Raw genomic sequence first — 12,578 nt, 5'->3', positions numbered from 1 at the left:
TTTTTTGGAGAATGATGGATTTTCAGGCTTTTTCCCTTCTGAATTTCAACGACTTGGAAAAAAGAAGTTCTATTTGTGCTACCTCTTCAGAGCCATCCAACACAGACACCGCTATTTAACTTGAGGGAAAGACTGGGAAAAGGATTGTGTTGTGTAAAATTGAGGTTAATAATAGGTTGATAAACTCAGAATAGTCTGAGAGACGTGTCCCAGAGAGTTGAGACCAGCCCACAGGAGAAGTCTGACCATTTCAGTCCTTTGTTTCAGACCTCTTTATACATACATATATACATATATATATAATCATATGCTTCTCTGACAGCCTGTTGATACAGACATCCAGTCTGTTGTGAGTATATAATTGTCATTTCAGTTTCCAGTTATTCTGACTTTGGATTAATCTTTTAGTCATTCAAACAGTCAAACAACCAGCCTGTCACTGAGTCATTTACTCTGATTATTAAACTAGGATAAGCCAGCACAGGCGAGTCAGCAGTTTTCCTTCCTGAAACTCGTGAGACAAACTGTAAAAAGACTCTTTACAAGTTTCCTCTTCTTTAACAGTTTTTCCTATAGCATTACAACCTTTGTTGTGGACTTTGGACTTGTTGGGGGTTCATCGTGCTATAACAGTGTGTGGGGTCCTGAGCAGCAGCAGGAGTAAGTCATTAAGTGGGCCAACATCACATGTACACTTTACATTCAATAATTTCCAACACAAATTCATCAACCGCCCTAAATGAGTTTTTTTTATTGTCTTTTGTTACACCAATGTTATCAACCTGCTTTTTCTTTTCTTCTTAAGTTATTATTACACAGAGTTAAGATATGCAACCTCCAGAGAGCCGAACTGAGACTTGTTCAGTAGAGATAGCCACAGCTGGTTTTATTTATTTTTTACATGCCGACACCAGAACCACAGTCATCTTAAATACCACCACATTGGGGCGGCAGTAGCTCAGTTCGTAGAGATTTGAGTTGTCCCGATGCGGACTGAAATAAATAAATCCTTCCGGTTATTATGGGATTGCATTAATGGCTAGAAAAGTTTAATTGGTGTCACAGTGAAATAAGCCCCTTAACGAGTTGGGAAATAAAACATCTTAATATTCAAACATTTGATTGGATATGTTGTGAGTACCTGTGTCTTAACGAGTATCTGAATTTATGGCCTTTAACCACCTTATTATAACTTCTATAATTTAATGTTATTTCCTCCTTCACAACAATGTAACTCATGTAAGATAACAACGACCTTGACCTTTGACCACTAAAATCGAGTCAAATCATCCAAGAGTTCAAGCGGATGTTTATCCCTAATCCAAAGAAATTCCTTCAAGGCAATCTTGAGATAACTCAGGTGCTCATTGGCAAAGGGCCATAGAAGAATTAGTCTGTTTTAAAAAAAAAGAAAACGGTATCAGCCCTTTCAGGCCTTCATCAATATCAATGAGCAGTGAGTTAGAGGTACAGTGAGAGCTGAACATTTAAACGACGTTAAAGACAACAAAAGGACAAAATAAATGCCATAATTAGAGCGAGGGATAAATTAAGAAAACATCTTAAAAGATAAAGAGCCACTTTAATATTTGGTTTCAGACAGTAGTCAGTGTGTAGGAAACAATGTTTTTGATGGATTCAGTCTTTATTGAGCAGCTGAAAACAAACGCTGGTTCATTATTGAAAAAAAACCCAACATGATGTAATGCGGGGTGAGAAATTAACACCTCCCACCAGACCACTGTTGAAAAATCTATCCACCCACCACTTTGGCGAATAGCCACACATTATTGGGACAACTCTTCCAAAAATCAGCTGCAGAGTTCAGACACAGAGAGGCTTTTGTCATTCTGATAATGACGCTGTTCGGTATGCAACACATGAAATACAGGAATACCAGGAATATCCTGGTTAGCAATGTATGGGTCATATTGTTAAAATAAGGTCATATCTAAAATGTCTATAAATGAATGAACTTGGAAAGGTATGTCTGGATTTTCACTGACTGTGCCAGCTAAATACCATTACCTTAAAAACCTTTAAAAAAAATGGCTTCTAAAAGATACTTGTTGTGCATTTGCTAAATAATGCCAAAAACTGCTAAAAATATATATTTCGGAAAAGAAAAGGAGGACAAGGGTCTGCATCTCATTCAAGGTGGATATCAGCATCAGGATTCTGCGACCTAAATGTGACAGAGCCTCACACATCGACCGTGAATGTTTCAGGATGGAGTGGGAGGCCAGGATGACAGTTTCATGTACCTCAAGCCGCCCTGCGTTAAATTCGTTCTGAAAGTCGACAGCAACAAACAGCTTAGAGCTATGCAGATGGAAAATCCCGAAAGAGATTTAGAATCCTTTAAAACACAGACACGCTCTTTACAGATATGAACAAAGTATACAAGCAATGCTTTAAAAAGCCTCGATCAAAGTTAATTAGATCACAGCACCAACTATACATGGGTAGGGCTAAAGTCTTAAACTGCTGTTTAACGAGAGTGCCCATAACGCTATCAGAATCCTTTGGGTTTATTGTACAGCACTACCTGCAGCTGCAATACATATACTATCTATTTCAGTTTGTAGCTCAATCTGTGGAAAAATTAAACATTTTAACGGCTGTCTCTTTTTTTCATTTTCTGATATTTCATTTGAATAATTCTGCCAATCCTTAAACAAAAACATGCCAAAACAACAGAGCTGCATCATTTCCATTACAGCATTACCCAGTCAAGTAGCAGTGACTGTAAATACACCAATTCAATGCCATGGATTTTGGAGGAATGTTATACCTGTGGTTGAAAGTCTTTCCCACAATCATTTCATAGTCAAACATCACAGCCACCTGCACTTCCCATCAGGCCTATTTGAATAATTTTCACAGATAAGCGCTGAGTTGACCGTTTACAGCTTCACTGTGAGGTTTTTCCGACGTCAGTGTGGGAACACAGCTACAATAGTTTGCCTCTCAGTGACAAACTGAATAAAAGAGGCTGCTCTGTTTTCTGTTTGGTGTCTGAATAAAAAACAGATCTTTGAAAAGCTCTCATATCAGCGCTGGTTGCATGAACAATAGATACCGTCCCCTCTTTCTACTTTTTCCATGAATGCTCAGACATCTGCCAAGGAAGAAATCAACCCAAGGAGAAAATAATCCAGTCTGAAGCACACTCACAGATGCACCATGCGGTTGTGTTTAACCACAATGAACATACCATCCAGAGTGGTGGATACGAAGAAAGAAAGAATAAACACAGTGAAATAAAAACTGGATTTCTCATGTCAAAGATCATGATGGAAAACGATCTGTTGGAGGATGAATGACAGTTTGATATAAACATACATATTTTGTATACACCTACCTCTGTAGAGCTATTAACTAAACACTTTGCCTTTATTCATGGCAATGTATCAGTCTTTCTCTAAACAGGAGCCTGTCTGTCACGGCTGACAGATGAAAAGCAGGCCGTCTTTCTGGTGGGGGGAAAAAAGACCTGCCAAATCTGACACAACCCATCCTTCCACTGATTGGATGAAGCCCTCAGGGAGTGCACCGAACACTGAAGCCAATTTACACAGTGGCAAAACTTGGCATCTTACAGCATCATGTGATGCCATTGGGCCCAAAACATTTTTTCCATATTCAATAAAATAACCTGGGATCACACAAAATAATGTAGAATGAAATGCTGGATTAACCTTGAACATAGCATAACTGGATTATCACTGCAGCTAGCTAGCAAAATATGCTAATAACTATCTTATATTAGAAGGTAAAGAAGCTGTATTTCATTTATTCATGACAGTTTTATTCTTGTGTTTGTTGTTTTCACAAGGCTAAAAATTCATTCTAAATTCAGAAAATAACGCTTAATATTTAATACCAAACGTGCTAAATTTTCAACATGTTGAAATGCTGTTTGGGGGAGGGGTTTAGCAGCTTCTTCGTTCCTGACATCAAAGAGGAAAATCTGGAAGGGATAAAACAGAAACAACTTCTTTCACTCCACACACACACACACACACACACACACAACAGAATGATGCGTCTCTCCTGGGAATGCTAAGAAGTTGTGTAACTCTAATGTGACCGTGACGCAGTTTCTTGGTTCAAAGACTGTTTTTATTTAGCTATCCTCTAAGTGAATAATTTCTCAAGAACAAAACAACTGACACATCTGCAGCTGCTTTATGTCTCAGTTTACACTCTGTATCATGCCAAATCCGTGAGAAATGATCATTACTTTCACACACACAATCAATAGTTCAACCAAAAAGTGTAACTGTAAAAACTGTATACTCGTCGACAACTGGCATCCACAGCTTAATTCAAGCCTTTATTGATTCAGTCAGTGTTTGCTCGGTGGGAGTGCATTCAGTGAGTAAGAAATAAAGGATGCTTCCTGGCTTAAATTACACTGTATTCTTGTTATAAACATATCAAACTGCTGTGGCCTCAAGTGGATTTGAACCACAGGTGTGTTAGCTTAAGGACTGTTCTGTAGTTACACAACAGCAGGAACTCGAACATATGTGACATTTGTATCAGTTCAAACAGTGTGTGTGTGTGTGTGTGTGTGTGTGTGTGTGTGTGTGTTTGCAAAAGCCTGCATACAATGCAGAGATATGACCTTAAAGATTACAGATGCACTGCAGGGGCTGTGATGAGGGCTGCTCAACCTCATCCAACCAACATTATAATATACATCAATATTGCTAAATCATGTCACTCTCACCCTCACTGAGAGTGACATGCAACCACTCAGTAATAGTTTCTGCAGAACGTGCCGAGCCAGGTCATTCACAATACCGTCGATGATAGTATGATTAAAAAGCGAGGATTGGTGCATTCGCGGACACGCAGAACCTGAGAACAGCAAAAGGTGCTGATAACAGTGGCCGAAGCCTTCCCAACAAGACTTGTGGACCAGTCGGCCTTAAAAGCTCCCAAGGATCCCTGCTGCTGAGCCAATTTATATTGTGCTCTTCTCTCCACAGATTCCTGGAAGAGAGGCACTTGTGAGTCCTCTACCACCAACTACAAGCTAATCCAATCCTCTGGCTAAAATCACAACACTCTGAGAAATGCTTGACGTGATCAACCTTTGAGTGACAGCTGAGCTCCATTTCAAAAGGAGGACAATTTGTGCACGACTCAATCTGGCTGGACCGTGTTTACAATACATGTATGCACGGCAGTCTTTCACTTGCAGGAACTGAGTAAAAGCATGCGAGTGTAGGGTTTTAGTATACTGCATTTCAGCTAGTCTTCCATTCTAAAGAGCTAACGTGTGTAACGTAAAATGTTTGTTTTTTTTACTGTGGTTTTCTGCCACCCTCCCTATCTGCCATCGAGCGCCCAGCTCATACCACTGATTAGCAGGAAAGTAGACTCAACAGCGGGATGTTGGTTTCTGAAAAACCTTCAGAGGTCTGTCCAGCAAGGAAGACTTTAAAGTGGCTTCCTGGTGAGCCAGCCACATGCTTGTAACATTGCTTCTACTGTGTTCAACAATGAGCATATGGGTTTGTATAAAGTTAGCTGGGTATTCCTTAAGTTTCCTGTCATTTATAACATTGTGTATCGTGTTAGGCAGGAGAAGGAAAGTGGAGAGAGTATCACAGAAAGATGCCAAGAGGCAGACAGTACGAAAGCAATATTTCTATGACTTTCCATAAATCAGAAATACTTGTATTTATCTCCAGAGGGGAAAATGCAGAATTACAAGAAGATAGTGAAAGTCTCAATTTATTCTGCAGCCGAGAACCACAAAAAAACGGAGTTACACTTTCTCAATGTGGCGCTAAACCAACCAGGTTCCAGCCCGTGTACTCTCATTTTATGACGCAGGTTCTCGCCATTCAGGGCAGTAAACCTGAGAAACTCCCCAGACCAGTCATTAATACCGTGTACACACATAAGACAAACTTTTACAGCAGTGACAGCTCTAAATTTATAATAAAATATCAGGAGCGTACCATTTTGCTCTGGACTGTTAAAGGCATGTAAGAATAGTTGCAATAACTTTGTCAGAAATAAGGATATTAAATGTTGCAAAGGAAACCATTATATTAGCACTGACACTGTGTTCCAAAAGTGTCAGTAATAAAAGCTCAAACCAGAGGACACTTTCCCAAACAGCATACTGTAGAGCTGAAACGAACGGTAGAAATGCTGCTCACGCTATCATGGGAGTAGGACAGAGCAGACGAGCTCGTTGAAGTCACTCCCTCTGGCAGAGACACGGTCCTTTAGATTTTTTAGATGTGGATTTTTTGAATCAGCTGCCGTGAGAGAGTGAGACACAGAGCTGCTGGACCCTGTATTCAACACAGTTCCTTACAGGCAGTAATGACACAACATGTCCATGTATGAGCTCGATTGATGGATGCAGACGTTTGGGAAAAGTTCAAATGTGTGCTGGATATAAACAACTTTTATTATTGTCAATGAATAAATTCTTTAGCTGTGTTTTACTGTACATTTCCTCTGTGCCACTTTAACCAGACATCTACAAGTCCACACTTGTGACTCTGACTCATGAAGGATTTTAGGAGATTTGATATTCACACTTTAAACATACAAAGAGAATCTATTGTCCATATTTTGAGACCTTTTAGTACTGTTGATATTCTAAACCCAACCTTTCATTTTACCTGTCTGCCAAAACAAAAAAGAACTGAACCGAAACAGGAAGGAACTTTTTATTTAACTTTAAGTTTGTTGCCGGATCAGAAGTACTGGAAGGATTCGATGATTTACAGAAAATTAACCCCTTGGTATTTTTATTAGAATCAATTTATCACAATTTGTAATCTATAAAGACCTACAGTTATTCTTCAGATGTTTTCATGCTGTGTTTTACTTTTCTTTGGGGCTTATGCCACCATTAAAAAAAAAAAAGAGACATTCTTGCATTGAACTCTTGAAGCTCTGGATCTAAGTTTGATCAAATAGAATTTCATGTTATACGGTTGTTCCCTGGATCTAGAAGATTATTCACAATCTTAAACTTCGGTAGAGGAACTTGACTTAGGCAAGACTCAGCAAGATTTTCTATTATACATTTCAAGCAAGCAAAAAAAAAAACTGAACTCAACTTTCATTCTCTACTCAACTCTCAAACCTTTTTTTTTTTTTGAAGACTTGAGTTTAGACCATCATCACAGTGGGCTTTTTAAAAGGTCTCCAATAGCCCAAAATAACTCAAATGTTACATTCTCTTTTTGACTGAGCATTTAATCTATTGGAGGACTTTAATTTTAACTAATACAAATGATTGTTGATTGAACTGCCTTCTTTCACTTCGGGTGAGACTCGAGTGCTTTTGAAAAAGTCACAAAAGAAGCAGCTATAAAAAAAGATTTTTTCTCATGGCAGTGGGATAATGTATTAAACCTTTCAACTCCTTCAAAGTGGAGGATGATTTGATGGAAAACAACAATTTACCTGTGCAGCAGCACCATTGTTAAAACAGATTAAATCTCTCTCTCCCTCTCTCTGGGTAAACAGCAGCCAGGTGTAGCCCATAATCCAGGCTCCACATTAATGCAGCCTGCAATCCATCTCCAGAGAAAGTTGCTTATCATGGAGTGCCACTTTGACCCCCTTGACAACCACAAATACAGAGAGAGAGGGAACTATCAGCCTAATGGAAAAGTAAAAGGGCTGCTCTGGTTGACTGGAGCAAAGCAAACACACAGAGACAGATAGGACAAGACAAGAGACAGGTGGAACACACACAGGCCTTTCTCACAAACACACACTCACAACCAAGTCTAGAGGGGTAATAGAGGGAATGTACTGTGCACACAACCACCCACGCAGATCACCTCACACACTTACAAGCTGCAGGAGGTTACACACCGGCCCACATCAGCACTGGCACATTCACACACAAAGTAAGCTCAGCCTGGATGATCCAAACACAATCAAGTCACTGTGCGCAGTTGCTCTCCTTCTTCACACACACACACACGGTGTGTATGATGATAAGTCTCCAACACCTGGAGGAGTTTTAACTTACATGTCAAGCATGACGTGTCTGAAAAAGTTCTCAGTCAGCCAGGTTCATGGCAATTCAAATCCAACAGTAGTATGCATACTACAGCATGTACAGGCCTGGTACATTATGACTGGAATCCCTGGCTCCACATACACAACATGAAAATCACCAGCTTCTAGGCTAGATCACCACAACTGCACACGTTGTGAACCAGCTTTACGGACACACTGAGGAGAACATCAGCTAAATACAGGTGATACAGTGTACGAAATGGACTAAACAAAATTTTTAGTTTAATAAATAGCCATCATATGACATAGAAAAGTCAAATTCTACTGTCTAGTCATAAACCCTCATGACCAAGGTGTTCATTCAGTTTATGTTTTAAGGAAGCTACACCCTGGGTTGCTGTTGAATTGTATTGATCTATGTCGAAAGGTGTTTCTAACATAGCTGCAAATCAGAATCAGGGAAAGGTGAAAAAGGTCAATGGGCAGAATTGGGCATGGATGTGCCTTTTCAATTTTCCATTCACTGCATCTTAACTAAAGTAAAGTCATCCAATGTTTGGCTTTTTTGCATGAGAACATTTGATTAAATGGTAGTCACATCAGTCAAATAGGCTGTGGTTCCTGCTCTTGCCTTCAATAGCCTACAAACTGTGCGCTGAGTTAATAGGGCAAGCAGCCTAACATCAGTTACATCAAGAAAAACGTGTTAAGGATGTTTTAACACGTCCTCAGAGTTAAAGGGCAGCTTTGTTCCCAAAGTAGGACGAGAGTGCTTTATCAGTTAAAATTCCTTTAAAACACATTTTCACACCAAGGTTGATGTCACTGAAGTCAATATGAAACAACATACTTCCTGATCTCTGCTCGTTTCTCGAAGCAGCAGAGCAGCAGCACTAACTTGTGCTGACGTGCTCTCGGTGCTCTATAGGCTCGGCCCCCCCTCCTCCCCAACCACCACCACCACCACCCCCGGCCCTGTGAGCCAGGCCAGCAGCCCTATTTTAACAACAACCTCTTTGCATGCTTCCACCGTAAAATCTGATCAGGAACCGGCACCACAACACTACACTTGTTAGTACGCAGCCCGGTGTGGACGTGCTCCGTTCACCGGCACAGCGGGAGGTCCGTGCACGCCGACCGGCCAGCCCAACTACCCTGCTGCCTTGTCCACACTCATCTCCACCAAATCAATGCCTGTCCACTGACACTAGCGGGCCCTTTATCCTGTTCTTCACAGCATCAAAACCGAGCCCCGAAAAGCAAGTGATCGTCAAATCAAGGCGCTCCATCTTCGCTTTGTCCTGGAAGAAAAACGCGCACGCGGACACGGCGACGGAGTCGGCAGAAAAAGCAGCCGAGGAACAGAAATCCTACCTTTCGACTCAACGCTGTTCCCGAGTAGAAATAGTAGGCTATCCCCAGCACCCATAGCACCGCAAAACACAACAATATCCTCGATTTCCTCCGCATGGCTGTCCCTTGTTTGTCGTCCTCCTCTTCTCCGTCTTGTGTCTGTAGCAGCGGCTCGTCCCGGTCGGCTGTGTCCGAGCAGGGCGCTTCTTCGGGGCGTCTTCTGCGGGATTCGTCAGTCGGTCAGGGGGAGCGGTGGGAGCAGGAAGCAGCCAGCCAACATCAGCGAGGTTAGAGGGCAAAGGCTAGCATACTCTAATCCAATCAAACACCGGCTCAGGCAGCCCGGGAGGAGGGCCAGTCCAGCCAGCGAGTCGAGCCGTGCCGTGCCGTGCGGTTCTGTGCTAAAGCCAAGAACAGGGGGTGGGGTCAGTCTCTGTAGGAAATGTTAGTTGTTAAATATCAGTTGTGTAGCTTTAGGAGCTGTGTGATAGAGAGCATCTGTGATCATCTTCTTGCTACATGATTTCACTGTCTGTCAAGAGCTGCGCTTGCTTTGATGAGACACCAGGGGCGCCAGAGTCACTTTAACCCATAGACTGCTTTAACCCAAGTTTAACCAACAAGAGTGCATGACTGAGAAAACAGAGGCTGCTGTCTGCTTCAGAGCCAACTGAGCAAAGACAGACACAACCAGAGGCCTCATGACTGTCGCTTTAGCCCCTTTTTTCCTTTATTTTGCTTCATTCATTCATTTCTATTCCTCCTCTCCTTGTTTCTTACTTCATTCCATCCTTATTTGCTATCTTACCCTTGACCCTCCTATTTTCCTGCCTTTTTCTTTCTTTCTTGACTATTCTCAGCTTTTTCCCCCTTCTTTCCTCATACGTTGCCTACTTCCTTCCTTCCTTCTTCTCTCACATTCCCCTTTCCCTTCCTTCCTTTCCTTCCACCTCTCTATCCTTCCTATCTTTGCTGCTTCTGTCCCATTTCTTTCTTTCTGCCTCCCTCCCACCCTTCTATTTTTCCTGCTCCTTTCCCCATTTCTTCGTCCTCCCCATTCCTTTCTTCCTTCCTTCCCCATCCTATCTTTCCTGCTTCGCTCTCCTTCCTTCCTTTGTCCTATTTGTTCCAATATTGTTTGCTTGCTGTTGTTACCTCTTGTTTTCCTTCCCCCTTTAATGCGAACCAGAACTTCCTAATTTGAAAAGAATGAAAGATCAGAGAATATAAATGTAGACATGAGAGAAAAAGAAGAAGAAAAGAACTCATGGAATAAGAGTGGAAGGAAACAAGTGAAAATTGAGTGAAACTTCTACAGTAGGCTAGCCTACACATACCCTGTCCTTTATCCTTTTTAGTTTTTTAAATGTTTAAAAAAACATTATCACTCACCAGTTGGTTGATGAATCACAGCTGATTTGATTGACGTGAGGCAACAAGAGAAGAAATTAAAGTAGAAAACAAAAAGTAACTAAAAATTAATCCTTTTTTTTTACAGAATCATAGTCTATCCCCTTTTCAAACTAAAAATACTGAAAATGTCTAATTGATTCAGACGGTTCTTACTTCTTACCTCATTGTGTTTGCGCAAGACTCAGTGGCTATTTTTTAGACGGTTACAGGGTCTCTAAGCATCAGAAAACAAGTATTTAATAGATTCATTCAGAAAATCTCTAAATGTTCATGAGGAAATCACTGTTGAAATCACAGCGCAAATAGAATACTTAGTGGCATGTGGTACTAAGATAAAACCTCTCTGAGAGCTTTCGACTAATCTGAGAGGTCTAGTTCATGTTCGTCATCTCTGACATTTCCCATTTTAACTGCAAAGAAAATGTGATTTTAACTAAAAAGCAGCATGCCTCACAGCCCAAGTAAAATACTCTCAATACACACTTTGTGCTGCGCCTCACTCCAAAGAGTGTCCCATAAGTATTACACACACACACATTTATTCATCGCTTCTCTCTCTGCGGTGGTCTGAAGAGAGTGTTTATGTTACCTACAGTTGTGTTTGAGCACGGATAGGTGGAAGTTAAACGGCGGTGTGTGAAAGAGAAAGAGAGAGAGGGGGTGGAGGAGAAAGACGCAGAGAAACAGATGTGCACATTTAGCAGCACAAGGGGGAAAGAGGGTTTTATCTTTCGCCCTTTGCCTCGGATGTCCTGAATAACTATTACGAGCGTCTTAAATTACCCCTGAAGAGTGTCAGTTTGGCTTTCAAGACCTCTGCCAGAAATAGAGTGAGGAGGCAACAAGTCCTTTTTATGACTGAGCGTGTGTATCATCTTTATGTATGTAAAAAAAAAAAAGTCCCACTAAATATGCTGTAAATCAAACATACTTTCCCACTGTGTAAGAATAATACCATGGCAGTCTCCAAGAATAGATGGATTTGATTAAAAAGGCAAGCTTGTAGATTTTAAGGAAATATGTTTTAACACCAGCCACACATGAAAGAAGGAACATTTCAAGATCGTACCCAAAGAAGTTCCAAAGGCCTCATTAATTTGATCAATTTTAACAGAATGAAAGACAAAATCACACCAGCTGAGGAAGTGAAAACCTCTTGTGTTTTTTCTATCTGTGTGAAAGTTTAGTTTTGATGAAGGCTGCACAAAGCATTGTCAGAAAAAGATAAATTACCATATGTTTTGTATTTATGAGGACATGCATCCACACATTGTATTTTACTTCATATTCCTGTGACAAGTACATTTGGTTTGAGTCCTTGAGACCTTACCTTTTTTATCTCGTTATTTTGGGAACACAACGCTCGTTTTGTCATGATAATGAGTTTATTTTCATTTGCTCAAGGTTTCAAGAAACTTGTTATCACTGGACTTGAAAGTCAAATGGATTTGAGCTTGTAGCACTTTTTGAGTCTTGTGACTACTCATCGACATGTGGCCACAGGAGCTGGAGATCAAACCCCCAACCTTTCAGTTGAGAGAGGACCAGCTGACCCACAGCTGCCCAGTATGTCCACCTGGGGCTTCCATATTCTATAAAGATTGAACAGCAGATTTCTGATCCTGAATTATTCTGCCCATTGAAGTGTCTTTAATTTAACACAGTGCACCTTTTTTTTTTGTTTATTACGTCAAACACATGTTCTGTAATCACGACGAAAATATGTTAAACACTTTCAGTTCAGCAGTGGTTGAAGGCTTGGGGAAGCAAAGTTGTTTAAAAAAAAAGAAGAT

General features: G+C 40.8%; 1 protein-coding gene across 2 annotated transcripts in view; it reads right to left on the bottom strand.

Annotated features, from left to right (window-relative positions):
* Positions 1-9,756, bottom strand: part of galnt2 (UDP-N-acetyl-alpha-D-galactosamine:polypeptide N-acetylgalactosaminyltransferase 2) — a 52,292-nt gene extending 42,536 nt beyond the window's left edge. For both annotated transcript variants that reach the window (XM_079339852.1, XM_079339853.1), the window contains exon 1: positions 9,394-9,756. In XM_079339852.1, coding sequence (XP_079195978.1) covers positions 9,394-9,489 — 96 coding nt within the window. In that variant the 5' untranslated portion in view covers positions 9,490-9,756. The remainder of the gene's footprint in view (positions 1-9,393) is intronic.
* Between the last annotated feature and the right edge of the window lie 2,822 nt (positions 9,757-12,578).

Source organism: Symphodus melops, assembly GCF_947650265.1.
Source record: "Symphodus melops genome assembly, chromosome: 3".
Lineage (NCBI taxonomy): Eukaryota > Metazoa > Chordata > Actinopteri > Labriformes > Labridae > Symphodus > Symphodus melops.
The sequence above is the reverse complement of the archived record's forward strand: the minus strand, read 5'-3'. Positions and strand labels throughout refer to the sequence as shown.